At 58.4% G+C, this 19,443-nt stretch overlaps 1 protein-coding gene across 2 annotated transcripts in view; it reads right to left on the minus strand.

The window, feature by feature from the left end:
* The window catches only part of PXN (paxillin), a 44,601-nt gene that overhangs the window by 5,632 nt on the left and 19,526 nt on the right, over positions 1–19,443 (minus strand). Inside the window, exons 2-8 of one of the 2 annotated variants that reach the window (XM_054594293.1) lie at positions 5,912–6,138; positions 5,494–5,609; positions 4,944–5,080; positions 4,632–4,833; positions 3,669–3,804; positions 1,298–2,200; positions 128–403 (exon numbers count right to left, since the gene is read on the minus strand). In XM_054594293.1, coding sequence (XP_054450268.1) covers positions 128–403; positions 1,298–2,200; positions 3,669–3,804; positions 4,632–4,833; positions 4,944–5,080; positions 5,494–5,609; positions 5,912–6,138 — 1,997 coding nt within the window. The remainder of the gene's footprint in view (positions 1–127; positions 404–1,297; positions 2,201–3,668; positions 3,805–4,631; positions 4,834–4,943; positions 5,081–5,493; positions 5,610–5,911; positions 6,139–19,443) is intronic. The other variant, XM_054594292.1, reaches the window with a different exon arrangement.

Below are 19,443 nucleotides of genomic sequence, written 5' to 3' on the forward strand. Positions count from 1 at the left end.
CCCCAGGACCCTCCCACTCTGACCCCCACCACACACACACACCCAGCTCCCCTCTGGCCAGAGCCGGAGAAGGATCGGGATGCCTGCTGCCCTGCCACGCGTGGGCTGGCCCTGGGCACCCCGCTACCTTCTCTACCAGCTGCCCCTCAGCCCGCCTCCCTCTGGGCTGAACAGTGATGATGACGCCCTCTGTCATCCAGTCCTCGGTGGAGGCCCCTGCGGCCCCCGCAGCCTCCTCGGCCTCCGGCTGGATGCCCAGCCGACCCTGCAGCTCTGCGATGAGCCGCTCCTGGGAGGGGGTCCTGCTCAGGGTGGCGGGGTCCAGCCGGCGGCGAGGGGAGGGCTCCCGGGACATGGGGTGCGCGTGGCCCGTCTCCCGGCTCCTCCTGATCACCGAGCGGATCTGAGGGGGGAGGGGGAAGCCGTCACAGCCCCACTCTGGGCTCTGCCAAAGCTGCTCAGTCTACACTCGGGTGCCCCAGGCAAGGGAGGGCTGGACCAAACCGCCCGAGAAGAGCCAAGCTGAGGTGCGGTGGAGGCAGGGCCAGGGCAGACTCCTGGCACCCAGCTCCACGTCAGCACTGACCTTGGGCAAGACAATTCACTTCTAGGGGCCTCAGCTCCTCTACCCTTGAAATGGGTGACAGTATTTTCTTGGCTGCCTTGCAGGGTTACTGTTTCTTGTTTCTAACCTACTGGTTTGTAGTGGTTTTTGTTTTGTTTTACTTTTGAAAGGGTATGACATTTTGATCAAGCAAGAAGCAAATACTAACAGTAACATCAGTCATGGCTTATTGAGGGCCGTGTGCTGTATTCTAAGCACATTCCAGGCATTATCTCATTTAATCCTCTGGACAACCTTGGGGGGAAATGGTCTACTATTACCCACATTTGAAAGATGAGAAACTGAGGCTGGAGGGGGGTTGCCCAAGGTCACACAGGCAGCAAGTGCTGGGGGCAGGGTTGGTAATCAGTTCTAAGGGGTCCCCAAGCCCATGCTTTTAACCACTTCGAGTACATCGCCTCAGGGTGTCAGGGGAGTTCATCTAAAGGAAAAAGCCTTAAACAAACAAAAAGCGGGTTGTTACTAAGAGAGATTTCCAGGCCCAGGCAGCGCCACTGGCCCCACAGAGACCACTGCTGAGGGCTGGCCGTCAGGGTCACAGGCCACGGTATCTCAGGACTGCTGCCCAAGCAGACATGCGCAGACCGGGAGGTGGCATGCAGTTAGGCAGGAGTGGCCCACACTCAGGCCCAGCGAGGGCCGGGCCTGGCAGCTGTGCAAGCTGGCGCCTGCCTGGCCAGAGGTGGAAATCCTCTCGGTGGTCTTGGGCGAGTCTGCGACCACGGCATGTGGAAGCTCCGGCTTTTCTCTCTTGGTCTCAGCGGCAGCTTGGGTGGCGCCCTCTGGCCTCCTGTGTGTCTCGGGTCCCTGGGCTGGCCTGACCAGGCTTCCCCTCGCAGGCATCTCTTCACCTAACTGCTCCTCTTCAGCTGGAGCCGGGCAGTTGCTCCCCAGCCCCGCTGGCTCTGGCCTCGCCCTCCCCCTCAGCTGTCCACACTCCTTCATGAGACTCCAGGTATCTGGGAAGATGGCCTGACGGTCTACAGCTACAAGAGCTGGCTCGGCCACTTCCTGGAAGCTGGGCGTAGCTCCACGGGGAGTCTCGGGCCTGAGCGCCTCCACAGCCCACGGCTGCTCCCACGTGGCAGCCAAGGCCTCCTCTGGGTACACGGGGTTGACCGACAGCCCTCGGGGGTCTCCAGGCTCCTGGGGACTGGGATATGGAGCTGGAGCTGCGGGTAGACTGGGGCCTGGGCAAGCCCTGGAGAGCTCACTCGGGAGGTTTAGCACATCCCTGCAAACTTGAGCCCGGCTCTCTGCACCAAATGGCCCCAGAGAACCCTTTGCAGAGGAGGACCTTGAGTTAGGAGTGTCAGGTGTCGCCCCGAGGCCAGCTGTCACCCCAAGGCCAGCCAAATCAAGCCAACTGGGGGCCACGGGAGAGAAAAGGCCCTTTCCATTATCATTATCCTCGACAGGGAGGACCTTCGGGGTGTGACTGTGGCCTCGTGGGGTGGGTTTAGTCAGGGATGGCCCGGGGGGAGGAGGAGAAGGAGGAGAAAGTATGTGGTGTGAGGATGGAGCTGAGCTGGGCAGCAGCCCCAGGGAGTTCAAGGCCACAGCAGAGGAGCTGGTCTGGAGGAGGAGAAAGACAAAAGGCAGAGGGGAGGAGAAAGAGAAAGCAGAGAGGTGAGAAAAGAGGTTGCTGCAAGGCACAGCTCGACCTCAGGGTGTTGACCAGGGTGGTGCAAAGCTGGCACGAGGACTGGCCCTCCCAGAAGACCCAGACACCCACCAAGGTCTTTCTGGGCCACGTGGCCTTGGCCCCCGTCCACCGCAGGCCGCAGGAAGCAGCCTCTGAGCAAAGCCTGTGGAGCACCCCAGTCAGAGTCGGTAAAAGGGAGAAAAGACTAAGGTGCGGTGGCTACGGGAGACAGGTGACTAGGGAGGCCAGCCCGGGCACCACCGAGGGAGGATCAGCCGCAGGGAGCTGGCTGCACTGCCTCCTCCAGTCTTGGTTCGACTCTCAGCTCGGTCTCCCCCAGACAAACGCAGCTTCCCTACCTCCCCAGACCCTGCTCTAGGTGCGCAGCTAGAGCCAGCTCAGCCTCGCGCGGGGCATCGTGGTGCCAGTCTCAGAAAGCAACATCGTTCTAAAGGAGGCTAGCACAGGGCTCCCTTAGGCCAATACCTGGGCCCAGCAGACTTGCTTCTGACCGCGGCCGCTTAGAACTGCCAGTAGCTCGCGCTTGCTTCCCAGCCCCACTGCCCTCCCTCACCACAAAACCCCAGCTGAAAGAAGGTTTGGAGGCACCATCAGGGCCAAGAGCGCACAGACCACTCGCTCTCCTTCTCAGATTCCCTAAGTCATGCGCCAAAGGTCGACCCATGTGGAAAAGTGCAGTCGGCAACTGTTGGAGAGTCAGTCAATGTTAATCCCCGGGGAGGCACGGCATCTTCTCAATAAAACAGCTCCGGCCGGGCGGGCCTGGGGAGGCCTGGGAGGGGCAGGGATGGGGCGCCGCATGCAGGACTGGCCCAGGAGCCTGACGGGTTAGGTTTCCCACAGACAGAACTTGCGGGAGACGCAGAGGCCCGTGGAGGAAGAGGGGGTAGGGTAGGAGGCTGGCAAAGGAGGCCTGTGGATCCAGAAACCAGAGGCAGAAAGAAAAAGGATGTGTTGAGGACAGCCAGCGTGGGAGTGGGGCTCCAGGGCAAATGACTTCTCAGGCACAGGATCCCAAGTCCCACATGACCCAGAAGAGAATGCCCACCCCCACCAAGACCAGCCACCAACACAGGGCCCTTTGTCCCAGCCTCCTGACCCCTGCCCTGAGTGGCTGGGAGCTGGGAGCACTCGGCAGGAAGGAATGTCTCTGCTGAGCACTCCTCTGCCTTCACAGGATCAGAGGCGGCTCGGTCCCCACTGGCCGGGCCTAGCCCTCCTTCCCCCATATCCTGGCAAGGCCAGGGCTCTGCAGGGTCCCTGGCTCAGGGCACGTCACCCAAATTACAGGGCCGAGTTCCCGCTACTCACTCTGAGGTATGGGAGGAGAAGGGTGGGGGAGACACGGGGCAGGAAAGAAGAGGAGCCTCAGAGCACCTTGAAATCCGACAGGGAAGCCATCAGCTCGTCCAGCTCCCTGGTGGCAGAGGAGGCTGAGATTCGCGTCTGCTGCTGGCTGGGGGTGACGCGCTGAGGGCTGCTCATCTCGCCCTGGTTCACAGTGATGGCGGGGCTGCAGGGCAGGCGTGACATTGGCATGGATCCCAGAGCCCGGCCCCAGGCGCCCCCCCGAGCGTCCTCCCCACCTCAGGACATCAGCACATCAGCTCTAACAGTGGGACCCCACGACCTCCAACCCGGGGACACCGGCCAGCTCCCGGTCTCTGTCAGGAGAAGGGGCAGCTCTCACCCCAGGAGAGAGCTCCGAGGCGAGCTGACAGGGGAGGAGAGAGGGCCGCTCAAATGACAACTCCCCCAGGGAGGCGCCTCTAGTCCTGCAGCCCACGCGCAAGCTTGCCGGCTAAGGAGCCCAGCACCGTGTATTCTCCACGGCGCTGTTCGTACATGTGCAGCTGTCCCAACAACATGGCCCCACTGAGAAGCGCTAACATTTAGAAAGCACTCACCACCTACATCGCCTGCCTTGAACCAGAAAGTGTGACTGGGTGTCACCCAATTGAGGCAAGTGGCCTTATCACCATGACCCCACATCCCCTAACCCCGTTTAACAGATGGAAAAACTAAGGCCTGAGAGCCACTTCGTAAGGGCAGACCAAGGTCTGAACCCCGGGGTGCAGCTCCAAAATCTGTGCCAACAGCCACTAAGCTACAGGCGCCCTCACATGCATGAGGTCTCTCTTTTCTGACAGACGGTGGCCCGCAGAAGGCGGGAACGATGTCCGTGCTACTCATCTCCATCCCCTGGTGCTTGGGGCAGGGCCTGGCGGACAACAGGCACTTGCGGAGGGAACGGGTGGCGTGGGGCCGCGTGGGCAGACACTGGAGCACGGGCACCGACCGAGCGAGGTCCCCGCGCAGGCAGGCCCGGCAGGCACTCACACGGGGCTGGGCACGGAGCTCTCCAGCTCGTCCAGGAGACTCTCCACGCTGGGCCGCACGTCCTCCAGGCCACGGCCCCCGTTCCGCTTGGGCTTCTCTTTCATCAGGGGCCCGGCTTTGACCCCCAGCAGGCTGTTGTTCTCCGGAATGCCATAGTGAGGGCTCAGGGCCCCAGGCAGCGGAGGGCTTGAGTTGGTCTCATCTTGGGAGTGGGAGAGAGAAAGAAGACTCAACCTCAAGCTCTCTGGGGAGGAGGTGGGCCAGCAGGTAGGCCCGGGAACTGGCCGCCCCGCCCCAGAGCCCCAGCCCTACCTGCGGGGAAGCCTGGAGGGCTGTGCTGCACAGCGTTCAGCTCCAGCAGCAGGCGGTCAAGTTCGGAAAGGTTGCTGCCCAGGGAGGAGCTCATCATGGTAGGTGAGGGCTCAGCCGACTTCTGCTTGTTGGGGAAGCTTTGAGAGACAAAGGGAAGACCACACTGAGACGTGCTCCCCAGCTTTGTGGACCCCCCAATATTCCAGGAGAATAAGGCAGAGCGGACATGAGGTCTCCACAGCAAGAGGACTGAAAGTGGAGAAGGGATGTGGTAAGAGGGGAGGAAGGAAGTCTTGCCTCATTGCCTCAACTACATGGGTAACATGACAGCTGATGTGTGTGTGTAAATGGCAGCAGATGGCAGCAATAAGGCTACCAGCCCAGCCAAGAGGCATATTACAAGCTGGCCAGGAGCCTCGGGGACGTCTCTGGTTTAGTCCAATGACCTGAGGCGTGATCCCCACAGGGCCGTGGTCATGCCTGAACCCTGGCCTGGCCTAGGCTCTCCAAGCAAGAGGGCAAGGCGCGCGGGCAGCGGCTGGGGCAGTACCTGTAGACGTGCTCTTCCTCGCCGGCTCGGGGACAGGGAGGGCCAACACTGTCCTGGGGGATGGAGGCACTGGACGTTTTGGCACTGGAGCCAGACACGGGCGGCGGAGACTGAGGCTGCAGGAAGGGGAATGCTCAGAACCTCCCCGGGGAGAGGAAAAGGGATAGCCCACGTCACCCGCAGGAGGCTGCTGCTCCCAGTCAGTCTCACCAGGGAATTTCCGCACTCGGGCTGGAGGCAGGTGATTAACACTTGGTCACTGCCCCCCCCTCACGTGGCATCTGGTGGGGAGGGGTGGATGTTTCCTGCCCTTCTCCCCTTCCCTGAGCCCGCTCCTCCCCTGGATCCCTAAGCTGCCACCCGACAAGCTACTTCAGCCCCAAAGCCTCTGGCAGCATCAGTGCCCGTCCCCACCTACCTGCTGGTGGACGAATCGGGAGGCGTTGGGCTGCCACTGGTCTAAGGGGTCAAGGAGCGCACCATTGAGGGCCTCACTGGATGGGGGTGGAGGGACAGGGGGCGGCACAGCAATCTCCTGGTATGTGTGGTTTCCAGTTGGGTAGGAGTAGGGGGTCTCCTCAGACAAGAACACGGGCCGCTTAGAGATGTGGGAGGTGGTGGACTCCAAGTCCTCCAGCAGGGCGTCTGCAGAGGAAAGGCACAGGGAGTGGGTAAGAAGCAGGGATCCCGGGATCCAACTCTCCAAGGACAGTGACCTCCCCGCCTGCACCCAGAGTTAATGACAGGAACATCTGCCCCGCCCATGGGAGAAATGACTAGCCTCAGGTCAGGAAGATCCCAGCTCAGCCCAGCCTGGCTAAAAACCAGCTCCCAAAGCTGGTCTCTGCACCCCAGCCCCCAACTGAAGGTGCTCTGGGGGTTCGTGGGGCTGCCCTTGAGGCTCTCCTACCTCCGGGAGTCAGGTACCTGCATTGCCTCCGGACAGGGCTGAGCAGCTGGCTGGCTGGCTGGCTGGGAGTCAGAAATGCCTGCCTAGAGACCTCAGGGCTCTGACTCGGCAGGGCCCAGCGGAGAGAATGGGTAGGAGGGGCCCCACGTCACTGGGAGGGGCTGGGAAGGGCCAGGTCTCACTTAATTTCAAAGCACTTACGCTTTCTCAGCCTCCAGGCTGGAAAGGCCCCCTGGGGTGGCACCTGTCTTCCTGACCACCGAGAACCACAAGCCCAGGCCCCAGCTCATTCCAGGCTGGGGGGGGGGGGGGCCTGGGACGAGGCCGGTGCAGTGCTCCCCACCCCCTCAGACCAGCCAGGGTGGGGAGGGGCGGCAAGACTGCTCCGTAGGCTGTTTCTGCGGAAGCCTGGCAAACAGCCTGGCCGAGGCTCCAGGGCACCCACTATGCTGCTTTTGCCGGCAGCAAGGGAGCTGAATTGGCCCTCGGCTGCAAGCTTCTGCTACTCTGGCTCTGGGCAGACAACGGAGGGGTGTGGAGTCTCCCCCGCCTCCAGAGGAGAAGGGCACAGCAGGAGGGGCAGGAGCAGGAACTGCTGATCTTCCCCGACCTGACCCTCCCCTCCCAGGACCTTCACCAGCCCCGCAACCTGAGAGCCTGGTGCCACATCATTCCTGCCGCGCTCCGGGGCTTGCTCACTCTCACCGCTCCGGTGGGCTGCTGGGGACTCAGACTCTGGCCCTTGCGATAAAAATCGTAAGAAAGCAGTGGCTGCATTTACTGCCACTTACCAGTGACAGGCACAGTGGTGGAAACCTTGCATTTGTGACCCTCCTACAGCCCCATGAGGTGGAATTCTGATTCTTCCTTTACAGGAGGGGAAACGAGCTTCAAGAGGTGGTGGGACTCGCCCCAGGTCACAAAGCCAGTAAGTGACAGGATGGCCTGACTCCTCAGAAGCCCCACGCCCCAAAAACCTGGCCTGCAAGAGGCCACTGTGATCACTGGACGATTCCATATTTAAATGGTACAACTTCCTAAAGGACGGGGCCCAAGCTCTCGGGGCTGCCAGTCTGACCCCTCCTTGTAGCCCTGTTCCCCACCCCACCCCACCCGGCTCGGAGAAAGCAAAAAGGAAGCAAGGCTCTCACCGGGGCCTTGGTCTATGGACCCACACCGTCTCCCAGCTGCCTGCCTTGCTCTCCTTCCCCCCAGGCCAGCCACACCTACCCCTGGCTCCTACCCAGTGGTTCAGAGGGGAAGCCTGCTCCCAGGCCCAGGGTCCCAGGCCCCACAGCCCAGCACAGACCTCCTGACTTCTAAGGAAGGTCAGTCCTGCGGCCTTCTCCCACTCAGGTCCTTTGGAAGAGAGCTGGCTTCCTGTCTCTAGCAAACCGGAACTAGACTGAGTCAGTGTGCCTAGGTAACAGCAGAAAAGGAACCAGCGTCCCGGGCCAATCCCAGTGCTGTCTCCATAGCCACACCTGCTGCCTTGGCTTCAGGCTGAGTCCCTATTTTCTCTGGCCCGATCCAACGAGGGTGGCGTCCCTCTTTCTTCACCATGGGCACAGCCAGACAGGAAGCCCCACAGGCCTCCCCAGAGCAGGCAACAAGCACAGCCCCGCATCAGGAGCAGCAGCGAGGCTTGAGCACTCGCCGCAGGCCAGGAGCTTCACCTCCGTCACCTCTCTCACAATGACACTAGTTCGGATGGTAAAACTGAAGCCCAGAGGCCAAAGCGAGTCGAAGTGACACAGCTGGGATATGAACTTGGGTTTACTGGGCCCCAAACAGTCAATGGAAGACAGATGGTTACCCTTCCCTGGCAAACCGTCTGTGTGAGGGACGCCATGCCCTCTGCATCACATGCCTTCCCTTGTCACTCAAGATGTGGCTCTAAGTCTGGTTTATTGGTTTATGGACTGGCTTATGATTTCAATGGGCTCTTCTAACACGCATTCATCTGTTAGCCCGAAGGCACAGTCCTGGTGTACAGAGACGAAAGATCTTAGGTTCTGGAGCTGAACCAGAGCTGAGGTCAAGCCCTTGCTGCTCCCTCCATTATCCATGGCCACACAGCAAAACACTTAGCTTCCCTGAGCCTCAGTTTCCTCAGTCAGCCGGAGTGGTTTATGTGGGACAGATGCTATACGACACGTAGGAAGTTGCAAACATCAGGTCTTATTTGCTTTGTGAAATTCAGAAAAAGACCTTCCTTCAAGGAGAGGAGGGTAGGCTGCAAATACTGACTTCTCCTAAGACTTCCAGGGGCAGGATCTGGACAGGGCACGAACAGGATGCCCTTAAAGAGAAAAGCAAAATCATAAAGTAACGATGAAAAGGAAACATGCGCAGACGTCAGGGAAAAGGTGCATCATTTTCCACACTTCCGAGGGAGAGAGAGGAACCCCAGGAAGGACACAGAGTCACAGGATCTGCGGTGTGGCTTCCTTCTCTCTCTCCACCCTTAGTTTCTGTTCAGTGAGCAGACAGGGCTTGGTGCCTCTGTCCCCCAAAACCCTCCGTAAATGCCACAGGGCAGAGAGCCAGGAACACAGGAGGCGGCCGTGGAGCACACTCTGACCACTGTGGCAGATCCCTATGGGTGCAGGGGCCTGCTATCTCCCTGTTGCTGTGTGGCGGTTATGGGCCAAAGTTTCCTTGCGAGTTCAGCAAACTCCTCTGCTTGAGTAAACAGAGGTGGCAGAGGGAGGGCCCCACAGAGGAGTCCACTTGCAGGCAGTGCCCCACAGGGAGGGGTCCCGCCTTCTCAGCCACAGCTACTGCCTGGCACCCACTTCTAAATCCCCTAGGGGTAGGCTCAGAGGTTTCTACTCAGACCCCAAAGAAGGTGTCAAGAAAATGGGGCCGAGTGGAAAGCAGACGCGGTAACACAGAAGCAGTCAGGGCGCGCTCACTGGGGCTAGGCAAGGCCTCTGACTTCCTCAGCATCTCTCCAGGCCTGAGGCCCTCCCAGCAGGTCAGAGCCGCCAGGATTGCCCCAGTCCCGCTGTGGAAGGATGTTCTCCCTGGGGCTTCCCAGCCCCTTTCTAGAGGAAACCACCTAGATTCTGAAAGCTTTTTGCTTCTCTGGGTCAGATGAAGAAGGCCCTGGCACTTCCCTTCCAACGTGTGTGAAGAGAGAAGTTCTCCTCTCCAACCTGGGGGCCAAGAGGGGCAAGGGCGCTGAGTGCCAAGCCTCCAGCCGGGTAAGGTCACTGACCTACGCCCTGGCGACGAAGGGCTGTAGTTCTTCCGCCGCTTCCCGCCAGAGGGCGCTATTGGCCCACCGCTTCCTGCCATGGGGGTAACCGAAGGTAACCTCGCGCAATCACGGAATTTCAGGCGAGGAAGTCCCGGGAGCCCAGCGCCACCGAGGCACAGGGTAAATTTCAATGCCGGGAAGCTCGGCTGAGTTGGAGGAACAAAGCAGGCTCCAAGGAGGAGCACGAGGTGGCCCTGAGTGCCAAGCCTCCGGCCCGTGCCTGGATCCGAGCAAAGCTCAGAGCAGCAGGGGCTTCAGGCCGGGAGTCCGCCCAGCACGGAGCACTTGGACCAGGCCAAGACAAGAGTGTTTACTCCGGCCTCAGCCACTGAGCCGTCGTGCGTATCCCTGAGGGCCTGTCGGGAGCTGCAGATCTGCAGACTAGAGGGGGTTAAGACACAGGTGTCAGGCTCACTGCTGCTCGAGGGGACGAAGGGCAGAGCCAGTCTGCCCGCATTCCAGGGCCAACCAGCCCAAGGGTACTGGTCAGAGGAGGGAGTGTGGGGGGGAGGGGGGGGAGAGCACCCATCCTCCCAAGGTAGGGGATGCCCCCAGACTATGGCCCTGGGAACTTAGGCTGACACATGGCACCCAATAAGTTAAAGAGAATCAATGAACCCCTTCCATCTCTAACTTCGACTAGTGTATAAAAAGTCAGAACTCCAACAAGACTAGCTGCTTCCTCCTTCCCAAGCCCCAGCCACTCCTCAGTATGCGATAAAGACTATCAAGAGGTCTAGAGCTGAAGAGGCGCCAAGGGAGTAAGATAAAAGTCCATCCAGGATCCCTGAACTGCATGTGTGTGGCGGGGGGCGGGGAGGGGATCCCGAGCCACTCCCTCCTCCCAGGCTCTGAGAGCGCTAAGCTGTCAGAGCTCGCACAAGGGGATTGTGAGTCACACAGACTCAGCTCTGTGGCTGAGTCGCCCAGCCAGGCTACCTGACTGACTGTTTTCTTGTGCCTCTGTTTTCTCGTGCCTCTGTTTTCTCGTCTGTCAGATGGGAATTTCACGCCCTTACTCACAGGAATAAGATTACCAGAGAAAGCAAATGTACAGTGCTTGCTCAGTACAGTCCCAGAATAGGGCACACACTCCGTATGTGGGAGCTGCTAAGCAGACAGGAGCTCCCTCTCAGAGAGGCGGTTCACCCTGGAGAGGACAGAGAAAGCGCCCCCCAGCCTACCCCACGCCTGGGCGCAAAGGCTGCTGCAGTCCTGGGTTAGTAGTCAGGGGCACCACTCGGGGGAAACCACAGTCACCCTGGAGAAGCCTCCCAACAGGGCTCCAGGGACAGCACAGGTAAATGTGGGGCACTATCGGGTTCCAGAGTCTTCACTGTCACACCTGTCCCAGTGCTGGGCCCCTTGACAGATGGACCCCTCCACTCAGCAGCCCCAAAATGAGAAGAGATGGGGTCCCCGGGCCATCTGGAAGACCCCACCTCAACAGGCCGAGGAAAGGCCCACAGTGAAAACAAGATATTCTCGAGACTCATCCCTCACCTTCCTTCTGCAGGCCAGTCTGTCTCGGCCCTCACCGCCCCTGGCAGGGGCTGGCAGCTTCCTGAGGAGCTGACAAGCAGCAGGAAGGGGCGGCAGCAGCGCCCACAGAGCTGCGGAACAAGCAGCAAGGGGCTGCCAGCGCACGAGGGCCTGCCCCACGGCCCAGGGCCGCTGTCCATCCCGCGTTTAACACACGACCCAGGCCCTCTGAGAGACAGCGCCAGCCCAGCAAGTCCCTTCCCCACAGATCCTGGAGGGGTCCAGCCTTACGGCCTGGCTATCTGGCTGGGCTCAGAACTCTGGCCAAGGGAGGTTTGCGACCCCCTGCTGAGTACCTGCTGGGTGGTGGTGGCCTCCAGTGTCAGAGGAGAAGCTACCCAGCCTCCTTACAGCTGCCTGAGCTCAGGAACCTAAGCAGTGAGCGGGGCTGGGCCCTTCCTAAGGACGGAGCTATGTAAGCAGCAGGGCCGGCGCCTGCAGTTGGTCTCATCTCAGCCCCTTTCCTGAAACTTCCAGATTCGGACAGAGAGCAGAACGAAAAGACGGGCCTCCCCTCCCCCAGCCCTGAGCACATGAGCAGTGAGAGCAGAGGTAATCTAATCCGCAGCAGCGGGGTACTTTTGCTTGGTGAGTAACTCCCCAGGAATGGGGAGCTGGGTATATTTATCCTGATAACCGTCCTGGGAGCGAAGGCAGATCTGTGACCAGTAAGGGCCAATCCACAAGTAGGCCAGATCCGCTCTCCCCCACCCAGCCCGGGGACCCAGGGCCTGGACACTGACTAGGAACTCAATCTCCTGGAGGGGCCTTTCCTGCCAACTTGGGTTCTTGTCAACTGACTGTCTCCTCTCCAAGAATTCAGCTCTAGAGAGCAGAGGCCTTGTCTTGCTCCATGTCACCGCCCCAGCAGCCAGAATGAATGGCTGACAGACAGAGGGGGACCCCGAGGGAGAGGAAGCCAGGGAAGGAGCGGTAAGCGGACGGGACAGCCAGTGCGAGCCGCGGTCTGGAGGCTACGATTCCAGGCCCAGCCGCTGGGTGCCTGTCAATGGGTGACACCATCTCTCTGGGTCGTCTTCTCGATCTGTAAACTGGGCAGAACCCCATTTGTCCCATTTACTGGTAGCAAGCTCTGAGGGAGAGAGAATACAATTTGGGGCGAGATTTACAGAATTTTTCTAAGTCCAAGATACTGCTATCCCAGGCAGGACCAGCACTCCCAAAGGGGCTGGATGAGAACCAATACTGTAGTGTCATCTAAATATTTAATAACCATGCCTGGAGGTTATGAAGACTCAGCCACCATTCTCCTTGGCTGACTCATGCCTCACTCAACAGGAACTGCCACCGTAGTCTCTGAGCCCTGAAGGAAGTGTAGGCTGGGGTGACACACAGGAAACCAGGGGAGAAGGCTGCGACTCCCGATCGGAGAGAGGTGGGCGGAGGCCCGTTTCTCCCCGGGCTACCCACAGGCCGAGGGAAGTGGTTTCCGGCTGCAGAGGAGCCCTTCCTTGTGGGGCTTCCATAACAGGAGCGCGCCACAGGCTGGCTTTCTTTACTGGGTGCCTGGCTTGTGCCCAAGGTCACAGAGCACAAGTAACCAGAGCCTCAAGAATACAGGCGGTAAGGCAGCTCCCAGAGGTCACCGTGAGTGCCAGGCAGAAGCCCGACCAGGCCAGGCCCCATCTGCACCTGGCACCCACCCAGGCCCCCCACTGAGCAGGCTCCCAATCTGATGGAGTTCCAGGAGGTTAAGAAGCAGCGGCTGGTGAGAGGAGCCACGCGGGTTTACCCTGCACAGCACCACCCCACCCCCACCAACGGGCACAGAGCAGGTCCAGGCTGGCAGGGGAGCAGCCTCTTTTCTATTGCAAATAACTCGTCTCCCATAGGGGTCAGGATCAGCGGGCCCCACCCTCCCCCAGAGGTCTTGGACCACGTTTCATGGGTCAGAGTTCAGCTACCTCTTCAGGTGGCCCAGAGACTCCAGACTTTTTAGGTCAAGTCTGGAGCCCATCTCTAGGCCATCCCACAGTTCCTGCAATGGGTAAGGTTCGTATTTCCATACAAAAAGACAGACAGCCTAGAACCCAAAAGGCTCAAGTGCTGGAACTCTTCTCAACTCTTGCAAATCTATCCAGTCCAGTCCCGCAACCTGGGCTCTTCAAAGGAAGGCAGTGTGTTGCCGAACAAGCCCGGTGGCTCCCTGGGCCTCTCACCCCGGCTAATCACCAGCAGAGGTTCAGAGGGGCTCAGAAGTGAGTCATGCGCCCTACAGACCCAAAAGGGAAGTCCAAAAGTTTGCCTGCTCCAGCAATGAGCTGCAGCCTTTTCACAATGCTCGTCGACTTCACAGCACCAGCTACCCACTCTTTGCCAGTCAGGTTCTAACCAATGGGCACAGCCCAAGCGACCACAGAACAGGTCAGTGCTTCCCGGTCTTAAGGAGCTGGGTCATTTCCCTAGCTCTCTCTTGCTTGCCTTTCCTGGTTCTCCTACAGCACCCCTAATAGCTCCCACATTTCACTGGTCACCAAGTTCCCTCAATTCTTCCTTCACAAGGCCTCTCCCCATTACTTTCCTCCCTTTCTTTTTCTAACAGGCAGGTGACAACTTGAGCTGGCACCTGAATCCACACGCAGCCCCTTCTGAAGCTCGGCTGCCGTGCCATGCTCTGGGCTCTCCCGCTGGATGGCAAGCCCTCTGCGGACAGGGACCTCCTTCCCCCGCACTGGGTCCCCAGCACAAACACCAGTGAATGGATGCGTGCCAAGCAAGAAGTCACAGTACTCTGCCACCGACAGCCCGCCTGCCCCCTGGGGTTGGCGTTCTGGTCTGGGGCTTCTCAGAATAAGGCCGCAAACGAGCCGTTACCACTTCCTTGGGCCTTCCTTTACTCACTGCAACCTGCCTCTCCAAGCAAACTGGGCCCCCAAGCGGTGCGCCCTTGTTCACAGTAGTGAGGTGCCCGCCCCTCCCCGCATCGACTGCCAGGACACTCCTGCCTCCAGGGGACAGACAGCGGCCAGAGGCATGGGAACCACCTCAGGATAAACCCAGAATACCTTCTGAGGATCGAATTTACTCAGGAGCGAGTAATTTAAACCATTGCCTTAAGTTAAAACAAGCGCAGCTAAATTTAATCGTTAAATTAAAACAAGCAAGGTTATAGAGTCAAATGCAAAATGCAAATGAATTGTAAGATAAGAAGAGAGGCTTCAAAGAGGCCTTTTGCACATGGTTTTTGGTGAACAATTTTAAGCAGCACCACAAAGCCACCACTGTCCACACAAAAAGCCATCGCTGTCCATACCACAGATTTGGTTGTTTTGGTGGCATTGGGAGCGGGGACAATTACATAGCTGTATACCCCCCGGCATCCCAGCCCACATGGCAGTGTGGCAGCGTAGAAAGAACCGGCCTCCAAGTGGTGAGGTGGACAGGTTCAAGTCTACCACTCAGTAGCCTGGATGGCAATTTACTAGATCATTCTGGGCTTTCGTTACTCCAACACCTCATAGAGTACACGGTGAGTAATCGACGCAACAGCATTTGAAAGCCACTGGGAAGGCCAGGGAGAGCCTCCTCTGCCCTCCCACTGCGACTCAGAGAAGGTAAATAAATCCCATCACTGATTTTCCTCTTCCGTAGAGACAGGAGCAGGAGGTGGAGCCAGGGACTGAGGCCAAAAAATCTTGGGAGCTGTGACAAGTCCATCACCAACTCAGGCCTCCTAGCTGAGCAAACCACTGACCTCACCCCTCCCTGCCTCGGGTTCATTCCAAGTCCTCCTCGGAGAACATCAGCTGAGCCCAGAAGCCTCCAGCTCACTCCCTAGCAAGGACAGAGGCAGGAGAGCAAGGTGTCAGGGCTCCAGAGCCTGCCCCCAGCCCCACCCCAGCTCTACTGCCTGCTGGGAAGTCACCCTGAGGCTTTGAACCTGGAATCAGAAACACCAAAGGAGCTGCCCCAGCTTCACGGAAGCTCTCAGCCTCCGCCCTCATGAGGAGCAAGCCCAGGAGAACACAGCCTCTGCTCCTGCCACCGAGGCTGAGCCCAGCAGAGGGCTACAAAGGGACGAAAGACAGGGCTGTGTGGCCAGGAAGCTCAGACAGTGGGAGGGGGAGAAGAGTGACATAATCTTTACTGAGCATCTATCAGGAACCTGCCCCCCACCACCCGGTTTTACAGATAAGGACAAAGGCTCAAGGATGTCCAATGAGTGCGCTTGGCAGGCAGGCGGAAGCTCTGCCTGGCTGCGTGCAGGGCCCATTTACTTGGCTTCCATGACACCCCACAGAGAGTGGCCATCAACAGCTTTCCCTCTTTCTGCCTGTCACCACTCTCCAGCTTTCAGAGCCCCAGTCCCCGGAGTCCCTGGAGCATCCACAACGGCCGGCCCCGGGGGTGCCTTTCCACCACTGCCCCAGCAGCCCTGTTCGCAGCTCCCTTCTCTCCCTCTCCCTCCTTCATCCTCAGCCTGAGACAGGGTCCTGGCCCTCTGGGGAGCCTCTGCACGTGGCACACGGAGCTCAAGGATTCAGGGAAGGCTAGGGCTGCATGTTCTAGGTTAATTTGCTGCTGTACGAGTCGACTTGAACGTGTGTTTCCTTCCTGTGTCATAGGGCCAGGGGCCTCACCTGAGCAGCGTGATGCAAGACGGGGCTGCCCCAGGCACTGCCCTCCAACCCCACTTACAGCCAGGCGGCCTTCCTACTGGACGAGGGATGGGCCTGGGCACAGGGAGACCGGTGGCTCCTTGGCCCCCTCAAAACAGGCAGAGGCAACAGGCTGTCAGGGCTCCACTGAGAGCAACAAAGAGCCAACTGCAAGTGGGACAAGGAAACTTGGGCCGATGTGAAATCAATCGGCTGCGAGGGATGCCTGCCCCCACCCTCGCCCCCGTCCTAGGCTAACAATCACCAAGTACTGACATTTGCAACTCACTTGCGTCTTTTTTTAAATGTTTTATTTATTTATTTAGAGAGAAGGGAAGGGACAGAGAAAGAGAGGGGGAGAAACATCGATGTGCAAGAGACATCAGTCAGTTGCCTCTTGCATACCCAGAACTGGGGACCTGGCCCGCAACCCAGGCATGTGCCCTGACTGGGAATTGGACCAGTGACCTTTCGGTTTGCAGGCTGGCACTCAATCCACTGAGCCACGCCAGCCAGGGTGCAACTCATTTGCTTTTATTTTTGTTTTTGTTTTGAAGATTTTATTTATTTATTTATAGAATAGCGAGGACAGGAGGGAGAAAGAGAGGGAGAGAAACATCAATGTGTGGTTGCTTCTTGTGCCCCTGCTATTGGAGACCTGGCCCGCAACCCAGGCTTGTGCCCTGACAGAGAATCCAACCAGCAACCCTTTGGTTCGCAGGCTGGCACTGAGCCACACCTGCCAGGGCCATTTGCTTTTAATTTTAGAAAACAGACTGAGAAAAAAAGAAAAGAAAATAAACTGATGCGGGTTCGAGATTATCCCATGACCACCAGCGCCACCTGCGAGTGCTCCACTATGCTTTCTTGCACGAGAGAAAGAGCTCAGAGGTGTGCAGAACCCTGGGTGTGGCCTCAGGAAGAAGGCTGGGCACCTCATGGTTCTTATCTGTCACAAGTATCATCCACAGGGGAGGTCGCTGCGCAACACAAGTTGGAACCACTATCTGAGACAGTCAAGAGCTCTGAGAAGGGCACACTGGAGAGGAAAAGAGCCAGGGCAGGCTGCCTGCCGCGTCCCACGGCTGACCCTCGGTGACACTTTCACTTCCCCAGAGGCATCTCCACCACCCAGCCCCGGTCATCTCAGCCTCACAAGCTCTGAAAGCTCAGTTCCGGGCAAGGCCAAGTTCTCCTGAGGCCACATGACAGTCGGTGTCACGCCAGTCCAGCACATCCTCAGGAAGGGGATGGTCTAGGAGGGCCCGTCATATGCAGGGGAACCCCAAGCCTTCCCTCAGCCCCTCCCGAGCCACGCTCACCCCCGTGCCGCAGGCGGCAGGCTGGACTGACCTGAGGTCCCAGTAGGACGTGTCATTGATCTACAAAGGAAGGGTGCCTGTGGCCACTGTCCTGAGAACACAGTTTTGTTTTGTTTTTTAATTTTATTTATATATTTAAAGAGAGAGAGAGAGGAAGGGAGGCAGAAAAGAGAGAGAGAAACACTGATGTGAAAGAAAAACATCAATCAGTAGTCTCTTGTATGTGCCCTGACCGGGGCAGAACCCGCAACCCAGGCATATGCCCCAACTGGGCATAGAACCGGCAAGCTTTCTCTGTGCAGAATGACGCCCGACCATCTGAGCCACATCGGTCAGGGCACAAATTTCTACCAAAGCCCAGATTCTTGCCAACTCTCCACATCGGGAAACCGGCCTCTTCCTAGACAGGGGCGGAGCAGCTAGAGGCTGCAATCCTCAAGGGCTTGGCTAACCAGAGTCACACCAGGAAACCACAAGAGAAAAAAAGGAGGACAGGCTCCTCTGAAACAAAAAGCATCCAGAGAGACCTGGGCTGTCAGTCTCGCGGCAGGGCTCACATGGAGGGACAGCACAGTACAGAGGGGGACAGGGTGGGAGCAGAACCAAATTAAGACCCTGTGGTCTACCTGCAAAAAGCCCACCAACCCTAGAGCTGAGGCAGCGAGCCAAGCAGATGACAAGTCTCCTGGGAGCACTGAACGGGTGGCCTATGCCCTGGGGCGCATGCTGCAGAGAGGGTCCCCAGGCTCCCAACTGGCGTGGTATGGCTGGCCTCCCTCTTCCATGGCCAGCTGGTTACCCCAGGAGACTGGAGGGGGCCGGGGGAGGTACCCACCTCAGTCCTAATTTGGATTTTATTGGAGGCGACCCTGGAGCTCTGAGAATTCACCCCAGCAGAGCCAGGACAGATGGCAAGAGCAGTGCCAGGCCATAATGCCAAAAACATCACAGAGAAGGTCCCCAATGTACACACACAAAATATTCCAAAAATCTTTGGGAAGTTAGATTCTGAACAGCGGAGGCTGTCTTCTAATAGAAGCAATGCTCTGAAGGGGATTTCTCGGTGACTCCCACGGGCCCCTCGGTTCTGCGGTGCTCGCATGGAATGCTTTCTCACTCTGAGGAGCCAAGGCGGGCCACCGGGGTGGGGGGCAGGCCCGCGTAAGTCGGGAGCACTGAACCCCATCACTCTGAACTCACAACGCCTGCTCTGTGCCTGGCGGTGTGCTATGCACTGAAGCGGACAGCTGCCCTGGATGCTGCTGGTCTAAACTTCCCAAGGATGCACAGAACCAGAAATCCTGTGCCTGTGTCCCCGAACAACCATACAGAAAATCAGCGAGTCTCGTGGTTAGCTTGGCAACCTCTGATCTGAGCAGAACTGCCAGTGGGGGCTGCTGCCTCTCCTCCTCCCTATCTCTACGTCCAGATAGGAAGTGGTCACCAAGGAAGTCAGTGAGCTGATGGCGCACCACCGGCTACTGCCCTCTCTGATGCCGCTTTTTTCTCCTTTTTAAAAGTGGAGGTCTTGGTCGTCACCAGGTAGCTCAGCCAGTTAGAGCACTGTTCCCATACACCAAGGTTGCAGGTTCGATCCCTGGTTATAGCAAATACAAGAACCAACCGATGAATGCATCAGTAAGTGGAACAACAAATCAATGTTTCTCTCTCCCTCTTTCTATCTCTCCTTTCTTCTAAAATCAGTAAATTAAAAACAAATTTTTTAAAGTGGAAGTCTCTGTCCCTATCCACCCCTCCATGCTGTGGCCAAACTCTGATGTCTTCCTCCATGGGCACCGTCCCTTGAGAGGGGTTACTTGCAAGCACAGGGGGTACGTGGCCCTCTCCACTCTCTTACTCCACACCTGGGTGAGGTAGGAGCTGGGTTAAGAGGAGTCGAATATCCCTGACTGTGAACAATGGCTCCTGGGGACAAGTTTCAAAACACAGGCACAAAGCTGGCCCAACCCCCTCGCACTGTGCCTAGGTCCTCTGAGGGAAGATCCCAGGGGCCGCATGCCACCCTCAGAGCCAAGTGCAGCCCGGTGTGGAGTGGCAGTCAGCAGCAAGTGCCGGCGGCTTCGAGAGGTGCCCCTGGGGAGCTGGTGGCAGAGCCCAGCTCGCTCAGGCCCGGGAGCGGCGACAGCCAAGGGCACATGTTACCCTACCTCTGCCTGAGTCTACAGTTCCTTCACTTCCCACCCCATCTCTTTGGTAAATCATAGAAGGTTACGGATTGGCCCAGAAAAATCTTCCAAGATCTCTTTCAGCAGTGAACTCTGATTCTCCTCT

The sequence above is a fragment of the Pteronotus mesoamericanus genome, unplaced genomic scaffold (assembly GCF_021234165.1).
Source record: "Pteronotus mesoamericanus isolate MK-2021 breed Mesoamerican mustached bat unplaced genomic scaffold, CSHL_Meso_final scaffold_507, whole genome shotgun sequence".
NCBI lineage: Eukaryota > Metazoa > Chordata > Mammalia > Chiroptera > Mormoopidae > Pteronotus > Pteronotus mesoamericanus.